Source organism: Podarcis erhardii (assembly GCF_964252035.2).
Source record: "Podarcis erhardii genome assembly, chromosome: Z".
Classification (NCBI taxonomy): domain Eukaryota; kingdom Metazoa; phylum Chordata; class Lepidosauria; order Squamata; family Lacertidae; genus Podarcis; species Podarcis erhardii.
The window spans coordinates 20,453,840-20,471,694 of NC_138504.1; the positions used below are offsets into that span (position 1 = coordinate 20,453,840).

General features: G+C 42.5%; 1 protein-coding gene across 10 annotated transcripts in view; it reads right to left on the minus strand.

Annotated features, from left to right (window-relative positions):
* Positions 1-17,855, minus strand: part of DACH2 (dachshund family transcription factor 2) — a 325,632-nt gene that overhangs the window by 63,847 nt on the left and 243,930 nt on the right. For all 10 annotated transcript variants that reach the window (XM_081848011.1, XM_081848004.1, XM_081848005.1 and 7 more), the window contains 2 exons: positions 11,393-11,548; positions 6,523-6,695 (listed from right to left, as the gene is read on the minus strand). In XM_081848011.1, the coding sequence (XP_081704137.1) occupies positions 6,523-6,695; positions 11,393-11,548 (329 nt within the window). The remainder of the gene's footprint in view (positions 1-6,522; positions 6,696-11,392; positions 11,549-17,855) is intronic.

The window sequence follows — 17,855 nt, forward strand, 5'->3', positions numbered from 1 at the left end:
TACATTTAAATGGATGCAGAGGTATCATGGGGTATGACCAAATGAGCATTTCCATGTTGGGAGTGACTAGCCATCACATTCCCACTCCCCACAAATATTCAGAAATGATGGAGCTCTGAACTGTTTTGCCCATGTAATCCTTGTAACCACACGAGAGAATCATCCAAATGTTCCATAGAATCCCACCACCAGGAAATGGTAACCATGCCACAGGTAAAGTGTAAATCAGGCTTAAATTGGATAGATGTGTTTCAGTTCAGAACCTCATGTGAGCTACAACCTCCAGCTTCAGGAATGTACACTTTCCCATTCTTTTCAACACAGGGGGCAATCCCAATGAATGAAGCTCTTACGGTGGAGTTGGGGGATCTCCATGTACACAGCAAAGCTTCTCACCCACAGCATATCCCTGGAGCAATGATCTGAACTTCACGCTTTTCTAACCTACCACTTGGTTTACTAAAGGCTTACCAGACTATTGTGTAACCATGACTGTCAGGGATCTTTCCCACTACTAACTACCTCTTGCTTTTAAACTGGAAACAGAAAGCCAAACTTGGACTTTCTGAATGTGGATCACCTGCTCTACCTCTGAGCATGCAAAGAATGTGCTCTACCACAATGTCATTGTCCCTCCAGACGAAGTAACTTTGGTATCAATAAAATGAGTACTGCTGTTTAGGAATTATGCCTTGGGGGAGGGGAGGGGGGAGGACTATCAACCTGAAAATGCCTTCAAGCTCCACAAGCTCATCTCACCCACCATGTTCCGGCGTGCACCAGTTCCACTCTTTCTGTTCCCAACCTTCTCAACACTGAACCTGCATAGAACGCTCAGCATGGTTGGGAACTCTGATAATCAAGGGTATCTAACTGCATGAACACTTCAACTCATGTCCAAGTGAATGCAATTAGAAGCCCCTTTCAGACTTTCCCCACCCAAAACAAGAAGATTAAGAAGTAAGTGGATAGGATGTTTGGGGCAGAGCCAGCATGGATGGCCCTGTCCCCCTGCCCCCTACAAGAAGCATTTCCTGTTCAGGCCCGAACTGGACTTTTGTTTCACTATAATCTGAATGATTACCTCCACCTTCAGCATGCATTAGCTTTTAATACCAGATGTTCACTTACTAATTTCACTGCATTGTGACCATTTCTCATCAACTCATTAATTGCCAGCTGCTCAGCCAAAGGAAAAACAACAACCCAAACAAACCCATAGATAATCAGAGGATATTGGTAAACAGCCAACCAAGAACACACCACTTTGGCAATTCTCTGTGAGTCGAAGAATAGTAACAGACATTTCCTTTGTGCTATTATAACATTTCCTGGCCTTGTTATCAGTATTGCTACTCCAGATAAGTGTGTGTGTGTGTGTGGGGGGAAATAAATTAATGGCCCAACAAAGATCTTTGTTAAAATAAAGGTAAGAGGACATTTAGTGCAGGGATGGGGAACTTCTGGCCCTCCAGATGTTGTTGGACTCCAATTCTCATCAGCTGTGGTCAGCAATTAAAATGGTTGGGAATACTGAGAGTCATAGTCCAGCAACAGCTGGAGAGCCACAGTTTCCCCACTCCTCATTTGGAGGAATAGTCAAACTACATTATATGTCAGTCAACAGCATATGTGATAAAATCCCATCAAACAGATAGATGGGTTCATCAGGGGTGGCATGGATTAGAAAACTGGAAACTTGAGTTGAACACCATCTTCCTTCTGCACACCCTGCTGCAATTTCCTTTTGGTATCTGGTTGGTCACTGTGGAACATATGAAGCTGGAGCTTTGCTCAGGTCCAGCAGGGCACCTAGTATGTTCCAAGTTTGCTTCTGTGGCATCTGTAGCCCCTTGGGGAGAAAATAATCTAGAAGATTTTCCAGCTGTCTCTGCAGAACTAGGTGCACAGTGAAGAGCAAGTATCAAAATCCAGTATATACACTATTCCCATCACACAGCTGGGAGACCTTTTTTGCTCATTTGCATATTATAGGAATTGGGTGGGCTCCTGTCCATCAGCATTTTGAATAGTTTGTAGGCTAGCAGCAGCTTTGTGTTCTAATAGGCTTATTCTTGGAAAGCAATTTTATTTTATTTTGAAAGGAAGTACTGAATTCAAGGTCCTGGAACAAATGATGAACGGTTTCTTTGCTAAGACTATGGCAAGGAGGACTGGTTGATGTGAGGCAGTGTTAGTGGTTGTTTCTCTGCCCATTCCATTTTCCTTGTCAAGAGAGAGAAAGCTAGAAAGCCTCCCAGCCTCTGCAAACTCTCCTCTGTGTACAAAATGCTGGTGCGGGAGAGACCTTCCAACTAATACTGAACTCAGCCAGCCTATGCCAACAGCACTATAAGCCTAAAACTGGGCTACTGAGAAACCACTGGTGAGATATCTGCCTATTTGGGGGAACTCCAAGATTTGTAGAGGTGCATGAAATAATTAAAAAAATTTAAAAGGACTCGAAAATAATAGTAAGAAACGAAGAACCGGTACACATGCGATCATATAGTGAAGGAACAGCAGGGGAGGTGAATGCATACTGGGGCTGTTAGACTCAACTGGAGCTCAAGACATGTTGCAACACCTGCACCCTGCCATGGCCACCCCATCCCCAAGCTCTGCACAGAGATTCAAGAGGCCAGAAAACCCCCCACACCCTTATAGCATTGCTTTGGAAGTCCCATTTGCCTCTGGCTGCGAAAAACACAAGGAGGAGAACGAAGAAGTCAGCTGTACCTGTTGAGATTTGAGGATTGCCTTCCTCAAATCTACATGGGTAAACTTGGGAGGGGTGAAGCAAGCCCTTCTAGGCATCTTAAATGCACTGTCCACCCTTCTTTTTGCCTAGCTATTGTTTTCCATCATATGGTTCACTTTCTTCAAACTAATTAGGCTTTTCTCTCTCTCGAGCTCCCTGCAATCTCTTTCCTACTATGAAAACATTCCTTATTTGATGCTGTGTTTGACTGATTAAATGATGTTTCCAGACTTAATGACGTTAATGCTATTTCCAGCCCACATTAGGGCTATATTTGTTATTAACAACAAACGCTGGCGGCTGAGCCAACATTAAAAGGACCTGAAGCACAGTAAAAGGCTAATAAGCGATTGGTCTGACAATATTCCCAGGTTAGCTTTTACAGAAAAGCATGTGGATTTGCAACTCAAAATAGCTCTCCCAACATTAAAGACAAACACAGCGCATTGGTTATTATTTACCAGAAGCTTCCACTGAGCTTTGGAAGAACTGTTATCTGGCACTTATGGGTCTCAAACCTGCATCCCCGAGGAAGAAGCATCGATTCCTTCTGCTATACCATCACAATGATTGCACAGCAAACTGAATAACTGGGAGATCTGCAGTGTTCTTACCATTAGGCACGTGTATCAGTAAAACTACTACTACTACTACTACTACTACTAATATATTGATGCATTTGAAGTGCCATAATATCAAAGTGCCTCCTCCCCCAGTGTTTGTTTTTTTAAAATGAACGTAGAATCAAATGATTTTCAAGATTACACGGGATCTTGGAGGTCAACCTCCCACTGAGTGCAGGATCTATAATGCAGAATGCAACAATGGGAACAGTCCGTACCATACAATTAAAGCACATCCAACACACATTTACAGAACCTGGCTCCCCAACCCCGCGAACTGTAGTTTCCCATTCACAGAGCTAAAATTCAATTAACAAACTACAGTTCCAAGCATTTTGGCTCAGACAGACTCAGGAAGACATGCGCTTTAAATGTGTGTTGGATGTAGGATGGTGCGGACCCTGCCTGTTCATATCCCTCACAGACGGGTGGCCAGCCTCAGCTTAAATACCCGCAGTGAGGAAGAGCCACCACTCCCCAGGGCAGCCTGTTTCCACTGTCAAACAGATTTTACTGCCATGACATTCTCCTAATGTTTAGCTGAAGTGTGTTTTCTTCCAATTTCCACCCATTAATAATAATTCTAGCCCTGCCTCATGCAGTGACAGAGAAAAAGTCTGTCTGAGCCAAAAGGTTGGCCGAGCTACAAATATGGCTCTTATCTTTGCACAATAATAGGATACATTCCAGACCATGCAAAGGATAGGGGTTTACCTCCCCACCTCTTCCCCCTCTGTATCTTTCATCTAGACAAGCAGGAGTGGCTGCATTTCACAGGGTGGCATGCTCACTAGTGGACACTTTTGAGTGCTAAGCATCTTCACTTTTATGGGTGGGTGGGGATTTGGACTGGGGCTTGTGTCGAAGTTCAGACTTGGAACCTAGGGTTTCCTTAGAGGAGGAGCAGAGGGAGCATGAACTCTCCCTCAGCAGATCTCCAGGCTGCCAGCAATCCTGACAATGGAGTCACTGCATCCAGTGAGTGCATCATTAATGAAAATGAATTCAGACCAATGACAATGGAGTCCTTAGATCTAGGCATCAATGACAATGGAGTCACTGGATAAGACATGCGTGGCAATGGATTCAGACCAATGACAGTGGTATTACTTCACCCTAGACTTCACACCCTAGACAGTGGTATTACTTCACCCAGAGGGCTCCACACCAGTTACCTAAATTTCTGGCTGGCTCATTCCAACTGGAGTCATAAGGAAAATGAAGAAGGTGAGCCAGGAGCTTCAGGGCCATCTGTGAAGTGCCCAGGTAGCTTCATGCAAGGCTACTTAGCAGCAGAGATAATTACATATACAGTGGTACCTCGGGTTACATACGCTTCAGGTTACAGACTCCACTAACCCAGAAATAGTACCTCGGGTTAAGAACTTTGCTTCAGGATGAGAATGGCAGTGCAGCAGCAGCAGGAGGCCCCATTAGCTATAGTGGTGCTTCAGGTTAAGAACAGTTTCAGGTTAAGAACAGACCTCTGGAACGAATTCAGCACGTAACCAGAGGTACCACTGTATGGATCAGGTTCTGGTTGAGAGTTAGGAAGGGGGTGGAGTCTCTGGCTCCTATGTAACAGCTCCAGTCATAACAACACCATACATTTAAAACACTATTATACCACCTTTAGCAGTCATGGTTTCCCTCAAAGAATCCTAGGAACAGTGAGGGTACTGAGAGTTGTAAGGCGACCCCATTCCCCACAGAGCTACAGTTCCCAAAGTTCCCTAGATAGAGGCATTGATTAAACCACAATGGGAAATGCATGGTGTAGAAGATGAAGCCTCCATTAGAGCTTCAAGCATCCATGCAAAGCCTTCCTGAACTGGGGAAATGAGAAATCTTCCCATTCCTAGTCCTACAATCAACAACCAGCTTACACTCAATTCAGTTCATTCTGCGCTTCTTAAAGACATATCCTGTAGAACAGGGAGTGCTAACATTTTGTTTAAAATTCTGATCCCATGGATGACTTACGGCAAGCCAAGATTCAAAGAGAGGAAGTTTCCTCAGCGGGACTGTAAAGGCAGGGATTTACAGTAGAGTTTTTGACAAAGAGTCTTTACTACAGAAGTGCTAGTAGGACCTGCTAATCACATTAGGCTAGATTAAAGATGGCAAGGAAGGCTTTCTAAATGGGCCTACTGTAGCTCTTCCTAATGTATAGTGTTCTTGTCAAGATGAAATCAAATTTCATAGTTATGACATTTCTTTCCAGAGTACTAAATGTTAACTTTGCTGAGCAGGCACATTTTGCAGAGGGTAGTGGTGAAGGCAGGGAGAGGCAGCTTTGTTTTAGATAAATTAAGGCAAGGAGGGAGACACACACGATAACCTCATTCAAAGATGCCCATGAAGCAGACTCTTCTGACACTACAGAGAAGCAACTAACTTATACAACAGCTTGCAATAGGGTTTGCACAATTCAATCTATTGATTGCATTAATCCCATTTAAACATTATAATTGAAGTGACATATGGACTGATATTGGTGAGCATCAGCAAGGCCCACACTGATGCAGGCTCTGGGCTGTCGTTTAACAACAACACTCTTGATTCTGGAGTCTGCCATTTTTGTTTTTAACAATGCCATGGATGATGACTCTATTCCAGGCATTCTATGGGGCGGGGGAGAGGAGAAGGCTGCTCTCAGGAACTGTTGGCTCCACCATAATTAGCGCGCGCGCGCACACACACACACACAAACCCATGAAGGCTGAAGGAAGGAAGGTCTCAGTAATCACCACTGTGCTCTAAGTACTTGAGATGACTCCATTCATTGTTTCTATCATTTTCCAATTGTTCCAATTTTTGCTGTTTGGGGTTAATATATGTGTAATAACTTTTAGGACCTTGGAACTTCACTTCCTACTTCCCTGAGCTGTATGATTTGCAGAACACATTACCTATGCATGACAAGTCACTCCCCTAAACCTTGCTGACCTGAGAGACCTTCCCCTTGAACTAGAAACAGATCATCTCAGGAGAAAACCCAGTTTTTCTGTATTTATTTTCTCTGTGTGGAAAAGAGCTTGTAAATATGAGGTCCTCCCTTCTTGCTGCCAGGGTATATTCCAACAAGAGCTGCACCATGTGATTATGTTGATCGTGTAACTAAGCTTGGAGCCTTACCTTTATAACTGAAGCTCCTGCTCTTGAAAGAGGACTGTGCATCTGAGCTGCAGCTGCCATGTTAGCTATAGTGTTGAGATGGTTCATCTGATTCATAGCCATTGCCACCGAAGCAGGAGGTAGGCCAACTGGGAGAAGTGGGTGGGGCATCATCATAAAAGGCAAATCTATTCCTGTGTGGGAAAATCAGGCGGTGGATCAGTTAAATATTGTTATTTTTTTCATTCCTTAATAATCTGACATTTTACTCAAGACTGCAACTGTTCCATGGAATTAATAATCTATCAGATCTTTTCCCCAGCAAATTGCAGGTGGAATGATAAGAAAATTTGTGGTATCTGTGGATGTTACAAATAAACAGATGGGGACGGGAAGCTACATAGAGCCACAGGGCACTTTTAAAATGTTGGAAGTTTTTTCTGTCTGCACTGGAGGAGATGGAGGAAGAGGATGAAGAAGAAGAGAAGAAAGTGAGGGAACACAGAGGGACCAGAAAGATATAGAGATCTGTGGCTTCTTCTTTGAGGTGCTGAAAAGGAGGTATGGAATGATGCCCATTCTTTTTCCATCTGTTAATCATATAGACGTTGGTCCATTTGGACTGCCCTTGACAAGCCCTCATCTGCCTGCCTTCTTACTTGCAACCAGTTAGGGGATGGCTCCTTGTCATCTCTGGCTCCACCAACTGTTGACCCCCCTGCTTACCCCTGCACTAGTCCCAATGGGCATTAGCCACCACTTGACACATATCATTAATAAAATATTGTGTTTTTAAAAAAATGATTTAAGATAACCTAAAATGATTAAGACCAATCATTACTTCCCATTCAGGTCAAAAGTGTGTAACATCTTGACCTGGAGTCCAAAACCAGATAGAGAGGGAGGCAAACAGACACTCTGAAACACAGAGCTCCATCCAAGACCATAACCTCCAAATAGCTTCCGGAAAAACTGTATTTTCTTGTTTCGGTTGTCATGCAATGGCCAGGACTGAACAGCTATAGGATATCTTGAATTTCATTACGGTGTGTTATCTTGGTTTATTTTTTAAGTATTGCTACTTTCCTCAAGCCCTTGGGGAAAGGTGAGGAATAGACATTGAAATAAACAAATCCACACTGCAAACAGATGGCATTTTCAAGGGGCAAAGCTTTCTTAACAAAGATGGAGATAATATTTTAAGCAGAGTGAACCTGGGCATAAAACACTGACATAAATGGTAATTACAAAAGACCAGAAACACAGACAACTCAGGTGTATGACCCAGGTTAAAAATATGCAGCTGCAAGAACATGTCAGTGGAAAAAATGCTTCAGTCAAAAAGATTCATTGTATAACTGACCAGCAAAGCATTGGTTGCTCTTCCTGTTAAGTTTTACTGATGGGATGGCTTGTTTTCAAATTTATAATTATTATGAACTTATTATGAACTTTTAAAGTGTTTATGTGGCTGAGGGCATTTTTAGCTACCTTTATGGTCCTACACAGATGGAAAACAGGGCAAACACATTTTAATAACTATTAAGGGAAGGTGTGATCTCCAGGCTCATTCACATTAATCCAAATCAGCTTTCACCAACCTGGTGCCCTCCAGATGTTTAGGGGCACAACTCCCTTCAGCCCCAGACTTCTTGATGAAGGCGACACAAAATCATTATTCAGGTATCAACTGAAATGAATCTTGAGATCATCCCCCTGCCTCCTACACTTTGGGTTTCAACACAGGCATACCCTTTTCTTCCTGCTCATGCGATACAAGGGGAAAGGAAATGTGCATTTTAACCTTAGAATATCTAGGACATCATACTGCAGTTTGATCTGGGTTTCTGTTAATTAACTGTGGTTGGATTGGCAGCTTACTTTTAAGGCTTAGCTTTTTCCTCTCCTCCTCTCATGTGTGAAAAAGAAATATGTGTGGGGAATCTGACAGCCTGAGGCTTATTTATAATTAATCATACTAATAATTTTATTATTTGTACCCCACCCACCTGGCTGGGTTGGCCCAGCCACTCTGGGCGGCTTCCAACAAATACAACATTAAACATTTAAAATTTCCCAATACAGGGCTGCCTTCAGATGTCTTCCATAAGTTGTATAATTATTTATCTCCTTGACGGGGGGGGGGGGTGTCAAGGAGATAAATGGGAGGGTATTTTCAGGGTGGGTGCCACTACAGAGAAGGCTCTTTGCTTAAACCAGCGATGAGGAACCTGTGGCCTTCCAGATATTGCTGGACTACAAGTCACATCATCCTATGTTGGTTGCCCCTGACAGGAACTGGAATCCAACAACAACTGGAGGGTAGAATGTTCTCAATTCCTGTTGTATATAAAAGATGGGGAACCTGAACCCCTCCCGATGTTGTTGGACTCCACCAGTCCTATCCAAAATAATTTGTGGTCAGGGATGATGGAAGTTGTCACCCAGCAACATCTGGAGGGCCAGAGGTTCCCCATTCCTAGTATAGATTGTGCTTGTCATATGGACTCAATGCATTAAAGGGCTGAGTAAAGCAAAACCAGAAGGTGTGATTGTACTTGGAAGACAAAAGGAAGCCACTGTAGATGTTGGAGCACTAGTCTTCTCACCACCACTTCCAAGCACAGACGTGAAATAATTTCCACTGTCCCTCACAGGAGTAGCAGTTATGCAAGACCTTTTTTTAAAAAAAAAAAATCCTGAGAAGAAATTTTGTGCTAGAGATGGACAGGGATGTATTACACATCCATCTTTAGCCCCGACCCAACCATTTTTATATTTATTTTTTTAGCACGTTAATCTGTTTAAATGTTATGTGCACCACAATCTTTGAAGATAGGGCTGGATCTGAATTTAAACACAAATAAATCTGATTCAGTGTTGGTCATTTGCTCTGCATTTTATGATTTTATTATTATTTTTGGTGTTTCGTTGATTTTATTGTACACTGCTGAGAGGTTGCCAGTTTAGAAATGTTAACAGAAAATGCTAAATAAATAAATAAATTTAATTGGTCACTTAGATGGGCTGTGGAACAGTGTGTGTGACATCTCTTTTCTTTAAGCAGTTCTACAACCTCACCCAACCCACCAAGCTCATACAAACGTAAGTCTTTGTTTCCTCATTGATGCCCCCCACAGCAGTCTGGTAATCTTTCCTCATACTCCATGGAGTTTTCAACCCTCCCAGACACCATCTGTCCGCACTGAGTTGCGTGCCTACTTAGAGTCCAATTGACATGCAAACTAAATGCAAACTACAAACGGAATTTAACAGCACATTGCCAGTTTTAAAGGACAATACATCAAGTGCTTTCAAAAGGGGGTGTGAAGGAAATGCATCTCATGTTCACAAATCAGACATAATGCCCGATATTCAATAAACCCTTGAATTGTCTTGTGGAAGACTGCTGAGTGATCAGCAAGACAACAGGGTGATCAACAATAATAATAAAAATAGTGAAATAATCTGAAAGGAAGGAAATAAATTTCATTTGCAGACCTTGAAAAGATACTAGATACTACAAATGTGTTGAACTCCTCAGAACAGAAAATGAAATTTAGCAGTATATAGAAGTTAGCTACTGTTATTCAGTGCGACACAAGAAGTCTAGGGTCTATCTTTTAGCCAAACAGGGGACCAGAGAATGCGTTATTATAAGAACCAGTGCAAACTGCTCAGTGTGTTCAACTAACGTTGGGAGTGAAAATCAAGATACTTTGTATGTATGCATCACATATCCACAAAGATATGTATCCTAAGTAAATTGCATAAACCTACCTTTAAAATTTCGGAACACAAATTAAAACATTACAATGCAGATCTTATTTCTCCCTCATTCATTTGCTGTCACCCTTTCACAACTCTTTTCCTCCTTGTCAATCTGGCATGCCACCTATCTACATTCTTTTCCTTCTCCTGCCTGGACAAAATATTCTTTTGTGCACCAGGAAAGAAAGAAGGCTGTATTTTCCAATGATTTCAAACCACTAAGTTTGGCAGAATTACCAAAGAAACTTGTATAACAAGGAATCATTCTTTCCAGCTTTATTTCAAAAACCAAATGTCCCAATAAAATGTTGTTGTTGTTTGTTGTCCACTTCCCATTTGTTTGCACACACAAAAAAGTAAACAAACCCAAGCAAAAGTGCTTAGATTTCAGTGTAACTCATGAAATATCTAGGACTACAAGTTATAGCTCTGGTCCTAAGCATTAGGTCCAAGTTTGAGGGGGCTAATAACACCCCCAAAGATTGGATTAATGGGGTGGGTGAATTCTAACATTTTGTTAATTGTGATCTCACCTTTAAATAAGGGACAGTCAGGGTTCTTTCCTTTCCTTTACCAAAATGATAAAGACAGTTGATTTCCAAGGACAGTGGTGGCTGGTACACATTGCAACTGGTAGGGCAGAAAGAATGGAGCTCAACAGTAGGTGGAGCCAGAGCCAAAGGCAGGTTGAGCCAACACATTCTACCTTTACCTCATCCTCCTACCCCCTGGATTTGTTGTAAACAGGAAGGCAGACAGGTGGGTTAGAAAGAATCAAGACTGAGATTGGTTGGGCCATTTGCCCTAAAGAACCAGCCTCCTCAGCCCAGGGAAATTATGCTCCTGGAATGTTGACTGGTCTGTTGAGAGCAGCCACGTTGGTCACCTGAAGCAATATTAAAGTTTTCCTGATGATGTAAATACTTTGTATTTAAGAACACCATCCTGACATTTATTAGAATCCACTTGGCCCTCAAAAAGTTTCTAAGTATCTCCACACACTTTTGCAAGGGATGAAAGTGCGGTAGGATTTTCAGCCCAGCTTTTTAATGTTTTCAGCTTTCCTCCCACACTTCTCATGGCCATGCAGAGGATGAAAAGGGGATACCATCATACATACTGTTTGTGAGCAGATGGTTTTGCTGCAGAGGGCTGAGAGGATGAGCACTTCCCAGACTTGGCTGCCCTGCCAGAGTCGCATGGCTGACCCCGTGATGGGATCCCGGTGGGATGGGTGACTGAAGTTTCTCTTTATCCCATGAAGATTCACTTCCACCTGGAAAAGAGTGTGGAAAGATTGGGTTTTGAGCAATTATTTTCCATCACTGGCAAAGGGTCATGAAAAGATTTCTTCCCTACCCTGACAGGAAGATTTTTTTTTAAAAAAATAATAATAATAGTTAATTAGATGAAATGTTCAATTATGCATTAAGGTGTGTGTGGGGGGGGGGGGAAACAACAATACATAAAACTAACAAAAGAAAGGACACCAATATAAACTCAACACACGACGTCTGTGGGGTCAAGAGTTTACTAAGACACAATCGGGCAGAAGAAAAGAGAAAGCCCATCTGTAAGGAGAAGAAAGATCTAGCAACATCCATATATTCTTGGCTGCTGCTGATACATAGAACTGAACATCCAACATATTGGATTACAAAATAAAGTTCCATCAAACAGCACTGAAAGGCTGTGGTTTCTCTTTCCCTTGTAATAGGTGTAAGTTATGGGTTTGTTTTGTTTTGTTTTTTTACAGTATAGCAATAGACCCCACAGGAATAAGATGTTCAGGGACAATGGCTAAATGAAGTTCCCGCATAATGGATTCTAGACTTGTGCATGTGACATACCCTTGGAAATGGAAAAAAAAATGATGGAGAAGACTGACAAATATGACTAAAGGATTGATTAAAGACTACATACATACAGAATATATGAGCTCTGACCAGGAAAGCCACCATCCAGAATTCCCAATTATGTGGAAAGAGTCTATGCTGTATAACAGGAAATGGGGAACCAGTGACTCTCCACAGGGGTGCCAACTTTGGCCTCAGATTATGGGTGCCCAATGGCACCCGTGACATAATGTGATATCATGACGTTGTGATGTCATGTTACATTGGCGCTTCACAGCAGCACTTCTAAGGCCCTGAAGACCTCTGATGTGACTTCTGGTTTCTACCAAAAGTTGCGTCAGAGGTTTCGCAGGACCTCGGACATCGCCTCAGAAGTCTGGAAGTCATGTCAGAGCCCTGCAGTGTGGGCCCCCTATAGTTGGTACCAGTGTCTCCAGATGTTGTTGGACCACAGTTTCCATCATCTCTGACCATTGTATTGGCTAGTTGTGGTTGATTAGTTGTGTTTCCTGCTTGGCAGGGGGTTGGACTCGATGGCCCTTGTGGTCCCTTCCAACTCTATGATTCTATGATTCTATGATTCTATGATTCTATGATTATAGAGTTGGAGTCCAACATCATATGGAGAATCATAGGCTCCCCGACTCTGGTATATAACGCACAGAGCATGGAATCTTTTCAGCTCTTCAAGTAAACAAGCACATCTCAGAGTGGGCAGCTGAAGAGAATTTGCCTGGAAGTCAGGGCCAAGCTGTCCCTTGAAACACCATTAATAGTTGATGGCCCTTCTGCACAACTAGAAGAAGAAACAATAAAATCTAAAGACAACACAAATGTGTACCCATTGGCTGAATGTTGTATAGGTCAGAGAATTCTGTTTTTGTTGGAATTATTTCCAATTCACATCTTTATTACAGTCATAGACCAGCATAAGGAATTATTTCAGATAACCCTAGTGCAGAATGTTGTGTGTGTGAAGTGGACTGCCCTGTTCTACGTGGCACATCTTGTTCCATGTACCAGGTCATGTGCATTTCCCGTTACAAGGCAAAGACACTCAAACTGGTCCCTCCCCCTGACTACTCAACCATTTCCTGCCAGCCCAACCCCCCCCCCAATTTTCTAATCTGGGCTCCCCCCTAAAAAAGGATTTAAAAAAACTGAAATGCTAATTAAGGTAAAGGTAAAGGTACCCCTGCCCGTACGGGCCAGTCGTGTCTGACTCTAGGGTTGCGTGCTCATCTCGCTCAAGAGGCCGGGAGCCAGCACTGTCCGGAGACACTTCCGGGTCATGTGGCCAGCATGAAAAGCTGCATCTGGCGAGCCAGCACCAGCGCCGCACACAGAAACGCCGTTTACCTTCCCACTAGAAAGCGGTCCCTATTTATCTACTTGCACTTACGGGTGCTTTCGAACTGCTAGGTGGGCAGGAGCTGGGACCGAACGACGGGAGCTCACCCCGCCGTGGGGATTCGAACCGCCGACCTTGCGATCAGCAAGTCCTAGGCACTGAGGTTTTACCCACAGCGCCACCCGCGTCCCCGAAATGCTAATTAAGGAATGCATTATTAATTTTGCCCATGCACTTGGTCCTGTGTCAATGTGCCACAATAATTTTCTACAGAGCCAAGTATTATGTTAATGTTAATTAAGGTATTTTCCGTTATTTTCCCTTTTCAATGGAAGCATTCGATTAGATTTTGTATTGGTTGAAGGAGGTGGGGGGTGGAGGTGGGGGTGGGGAGGCGCCTGTCTGGGTTATTGACACTGCCAGGAATTCATTAACTTGATTTCCAATTAGAATCAGTAATACTTTGTTGGTGCGTAAGGGACAGTGGCAGGAGGAAAAATGTATCTTAATTGAAGATGAAAGTAACAGCATAGAAACACTCAACATTCTTTATGATAAGCACTTGGCTAATAAATGTGATTAATGCTATCAAACAGAACAAAAAAACTGAAAGATCAATGATTGAGCAAAAAGGGAAACACTCCATCATTTTAATACCACAGCTAAGCTATGAATTACCTTTACTATTACAGATTTGTAATTTTCAAAAATGATGAGCAATGCAGTGACAAAGAAAGATACATTTATGCCAAGCTAAATTATACCATATGTTTTAATATAATGTGGCATAATTACAGCGGTGTTCAACAGCGCTGCTATATTTGCGTTAGTTGTGTCAGCACTTCCATCGTAAATTTAACACACTGTGCACTGACTGTCCCAAATTCACATTGACTGAAATAGGGTGCATTTCAAAGCATGGTCGTATTTGCATCTTCTGAAAGGCCAGTGTTCCAGAGATTAAACACAGTTGGACTAATGAGCACAAAGCAAACAATATGCATTTTGCACTCTAGAATTAAAAAGTTCCTTTTCCTTGGAAGTTGAGTTCTTGTAGGTCAGCTTGCACCCACCTGGCACTCTCCACATGCTTTAGATTACTACTCCCATCAGCTCCAGAGTGGTCAGTTATCAGTAATGATGGAAGCTGTAGTCTAAAACATCTGGTGGGAATTTTTTGACATTCTTTTGTGGGGTTACCTCTTCCCCCCATCACCAATGAGATTATCCTCAGGAATGATAGCATAGGTAAGTAGCTTCATCAACTGCAGTTTTTAGATTTACACCCCACATTTAAAAGGGTACACCTAACAATAAAAGTAAAATATGGTCTCATCCTTCTTCTTCTTTAAACTATTACATGGCAAAGTCAGGGGTTGCTTTACAATGTGTGTGAGAGGGGAAGGATTCAGTCCCTATAAAAGAGCTGTCTTGTTGAACCAAATCCTTTCCTTTAATCACCAGTTTTGTACTCCCTTCTCAACATCCGTTAATGTCAACAGGTCTACTCTGAGTAGGAGAAGGTTAATTGCCACCCTAAGCTTTCCCCCAAATAATCTTGGGAACTGTTAATTTATAAAGTGAGCTGAGAGTTTTTGGGAGACTGTTGTCCATTCTCCCCACAGAGCTGCAATTGCTATAGTTCTCTCTGGGAATTGTTAACTCTGTGGTAGGAATATGGGTCTCCTGTTAAAGTGATATAAGAGCCCACTAATTCTGGTTTCTAAAAGGGTCGATCTTTTTCTTTTATTCAGAATGAATATGTGAATTGCATGTACCATTATGTAATTATACTGTGTCTACAAAAGTTAGCTAGATAAAACGCTCACAAACAACACTCAATATGGTGTCTGCATAAATTAATATATCCATTTCCTTAAAATAAAAATAAAAAATCAAAATGTGTTCTGGATTGTGGCCAAAGTTTTCTAACTTTTTAAATAACGTTGGCAGAACCAAATGCAAGTTTTAAGGGTTTGAGAATTTGATCTCTATCACATTTTGCTAAGCACATTTTGTGTCACAGTAACTTTAAAAAAGAGAGAGAGGCACAAACCACCCTTCCTCCAACAATGCAGAGTAAAAACCTTACTTGCTTTGGCTTTCGGGGAAAAGGTTATGCTGCAATTTTGTTTATTTATTATTCCATTTATATGCCACTTTTCTCCCAAAGAACTCAGGAAAGCATAAATAGTTTTCCCCTCACAACAACCCTGTGATGTAGGCTAGGCTGAGAGATGGCGACTGGCTCTAGGTCACCCAGTAAATTTTCATGGTGCTTTGAATCTGAGTCTCCCAGGTTCTAGTCCAACACTGTAATCACTACCCCACACTTGATTCTTTATACAGTGGTACCTCGGGTTAAGTACTTAATTCGTTCTGGAGGTCCGTTCTTAACCTGAAACTGTTCTTAACCTGAAGCACCACTTTAGCTAATGGGGCCTCCTGCTGCTGCCACGCTGCCGGAACACGATTTCTGTTCTCATCCTGAAGCAAAGTTCTTAACCCGAGGTAATATTTCTGGGTTAGCGGAGTCTGTAACCTATGTAACCTGAAGCGTATGTAACCCAAGGTACCACTGTAGTGATAAACCGAGAGAGAGAAATACACAAACAATCTGTAGTTAACTCTGACTTCATATTTTTTCTGACCAAAGGTGGCTAAACATGAGGAAGAACTTTCTGACAATAAGAGCTGTTTGGCAGTGGAATGGACTCCCTCAGAAGGTGGTGGACTCTCCTTCATTGAGGGTTTTTAAGCAGAGGCTGGATGGCCATCTGCCATGGATGTTTCAGTTGAGATTCTTGCATTGCAGGGGGTTGGACTAGATGACCCTCAGGGTCCCTTCCAACTCTACAGTTCTCTGATTCCATGTTGCCTTTGAAAAAGAACAACACATTTTCTATCATAATTAAGTTTGTTGAGGTCCACATCATTTACTAAACAGTGGATGCAGTGTGTAAATTAAGAAGATGATCGGTGCCTGGGCACGTTCCAGATGTCTGAATGATAGATGCTAACCAAGAGGAAAAGGAACTGAAATGCAGGCCAACAGGGACACTAGATATAAAATTTCAGTCAGAAACAGAAGCCTTCTCTGATAAACAAGTTCAGCTGAGCTGGTTTCAGAAATTGTATGGAAAGAAACAATACATATTACAGAGATGCCATCCATTCACAGAAGGTGAAGATGACCTCTTAAGAGTACTGTTTTATAGGCTGGCTACAAATGTTGTTTTCAGATGTTTTCAGATCTCCCCTTCCACATGTAGAAAAAATGTCTGTAGGGGAGATGAGGATATGGGACCAGCCCTATTCCTGACATCCCCAGGCACCACTTCTGAAAAGAGGCCTTTTAATGTAGCTAGGCACCCCTTTTCTATCCTTTGGCTCTCCATACAGAGTTGGGGTGTGGCAGTATGGCCAGCACTGGAGTCCCCAGTGTGGTGCTCGTGGGCGCTATAGCACCATCAGACATCCCCTTGTTGCCAGCTTAAGGTCCACCGTCCCTCCCATTTAAAAAAAATTCAGTGGCTTTGGGGGAATGCAGGCAGTTGCCTTTATTGTATTCTTTTGGCCAAGACACTTCGCTAGGATTTTTAAAATCGGGTTTTATTTTCAGTTTTTTCTTCTGTGAAATGGGTTCCCATGGCAGTTTCCAAAGGTGCCATCAAAATGTTGGGGACCCCTGGGCTTTTTATTTCCTTTATATCCCACCTTTCCTCCAAGGATAGGAGCTCAAGCCTTTCATCCTCACAACAACTGTGTGACTTTCCATGTGTAGGAGAATAGCCGCCTCACACCGGCAGCATTTCAACCATAAAAATCTGTTGGGACAAATTCCTCAATTGCTTTTCGAAGCCAGGTTTTCTGGGGCGGGGAAGGTTCTGAAAAGGAACTCAAGGCATAACATCAGGTGCCCACACTCCAGGTATCGATCACTGGTTCGTCAAACTCGCATCTTCCAGGGGAAGGCGACTTTGTAAAATGCAAATTTGTTTCAAAGTTTGAGATGGACAGGAGGGAAATAAAAGTTTTCAAAAAACCAATCTAAAGTTCAATCGGCTGACAGCACTTTCTCCTTTGGTTTCAGATTCCTTCTATCTATTTTTAAAATTGTGTGGTCTGTCTAAATGAAATTCACACTGTCCACTACATCTATCTGCGTTTGACATTTGATTTGTTGCTATACAATTCAGGGAGGGGGAGGGGGAAATTGAATCCCCTAGTTGAAAGCAATAATGTCTTCAGTGTCCATGCCTGGTGAATTCTCAGAAGCTGGTGTGTGTGTGTGTGTGTGTGTGTGTGTGTGTGTGTGTGTGCGCGCGCGCGCACACACACACACACACACACACACACACACACACAAGCATGCT